The following is a 1,747-nucleotide window of genomic DNA, read 5'->3' as shown; positions in this document are numbered from 1 at the left end:
ATGATCCAGGTTTGCCCCAATCTGAATCTTCTATTCTTGATAATCAAGATGAATGATGATTTCTTCTATCTCCTTTTTAGCCGGTTCTTCTTGATTGCTCAGAATCGGCCCTTGCTATAATTGCTATAAATCTTTGGTTTTTCCTTTCAATGCTTGTTCATAGCAACTCCTTGCATGATGTTGATCCCCATATATTTCTTGTATTCCATCTCTTGTTGGGAATCGTATCACTTGATGATAAGTTGACGGTACAGCCCTTATTGCATGAATCCATGGTCGTCCAAGTATCGCATTATATGGAGATTGACAATTTAATATATTAAATCAAACCTGGAGATTTATTCCTTTTGCGTATACTTGCAAAGGAATAGACCCGATGGTGTATTGTTGTTCTCCGCTGAAACCGATGAGTGGAATAGGACTTCTAATTATATCGGCTTCTGAAAGTCCCATTGCTTGAAGTGTGGACATAAACAGTAAATTTGCTGAACTGTCATCGTCAATCATGATTCTTTTAACTTCACAATTGGCAATTTGCAAAGTAATTACCAAGGCATCATCATGCGGATTTAGTAATCTCGTAATCTCATCGTCTGTGAAATTGATGACTTGTCTCGTGAATTGTACCATCGGCTTGTCATTCCATACCTCAGAATTCTCCGTCTGCTTGACATGTTTCTTTGCCGATGTGTGTGTAATCCCGCTAATTTCTGATCCGCCGAATATCACGTTAATCGTCTTTTCTGGGGGAGGTGGTTTCTGTTCGTCTTCTTGTCTTTCGGCTTGGGCCATTGTTGCTTTTCCTCTTTCAGATAGTAAATCCCGAAGATAACCTTTCTTTAACAATTGGATTACTTCTTTTTTTAGGGTAAAACAATCATCTATTGTATGCCCATAATCGTTGTGAAATTCACACCATTTGGAAGTATCCCGTTGATCTAGCGGTTTACGAACTTTGTTGGGCCATCGAACAACATCTCCCATTTTCTTCAACACTGATAAGACTTCATTTGGTGGGATCGCCAAATTATATTCAAGAGATCGGGGTTTTTTCTTCAAATCAATCGGCTTGGGATCTCTGCGAGGATAACGTGGGGCCTCCGAACTTACTTGCTTTTGTTCAGATTTCTTCGGCTGCTCTATTGGTCGTTCTGGAAGTCTTCCTTCATCTTCTTCCCATTTGATTTGAACGTGTGCTCTTGCTTGCACTTCTTGAAATGACTTACATGGATAACGAGTAAGCTTTCCGTACAATTTGCTTCCAGGAAGAAGAGCCATGTGAAATGCATTGATTGCAATCTCATCTAAGCACCCTGGAATCTCCAGTTTCTCTTTATTGAATCTTGTTAAGAATGACCACAGAGATTCTCATTGTTTCTGCCATAGCCGATATAGATCATTAGATGTTGGAATTATTTTCCTACTGCTTGCAAACTGTTCCACGAATGTGTCTGCCAATTGTGCGAATGAAGCAATTTACCCTTCTGGATGATTAAGATACCACTTCAAAGGAGGTCCCACCAAAGTTGAACTAAATCCTCAGCACATGCATGCTTCATGCTTATTAAACGAGTATGATACCAAAGTCAGTCGCTGATTGTATTGATCCACATGATCTTCTGGGTCAGTGGTACCATTATAGGGTTTGATATGTGGTATGATGAATTTCTTTGGGAGCTCTTCCATGGCAATGGCATGAACAAATGGAGATTTGAGAAAAGTGCGACTTTTCTTTATAGGTGGTGGC

At 39.8% G+C, this 1,747-nt stretch overlaps 1 protein-coding gene across 1 annotated transcript; it reads right to left on the bottom strand.

The window, feature by feature from the left end:
- Positions 1-324: 324 nt before the first annotated feature.
- On the bottom strand, positions 325-1,278 carry LOC120009963. The gene has a single exon (XM_038860704.1). It carries the CDS (start codon positions 1,276-1,278, stop codon positions 325-327), a length of 954 nt encoding a protein of 317 aa, XP_038716632.1.
- Positions 1,279-1,747: the final 469 nt, after the last annotated feature.

The sequence above is a fragment of the Tripterygium wilfordii genome, chromosome 2 (assembly GCF_013401445.1).
Source record: "Tripterygium wilfordii isolate XIE 37 chromosome 2, ASM1340144v1, whole genome shotgun sequence".
In the NCBI taxonomy this organism is placed as follows: Eukaryota; Viridiplantae; Streptophyta; class Magnoliopsida; order Celastrales; family Celastraceae; genus Tripterygium; species Tripterygium wilfordii.
Note: the sequence above shows the minus strand (reverse complement) of the source record. Positions and strands in the feature narration are given on the sequence as shown.

Excerpts from the sequence above, each read along its gene's own strand:
- LOC120009963 (XM_038860704.1), bottom strand. The coding sequence starts at position 1,278 with ATGGCTCTTCTTCCTGGAAGCAAATTGTACGGAAAGCTTACTCGTTAT.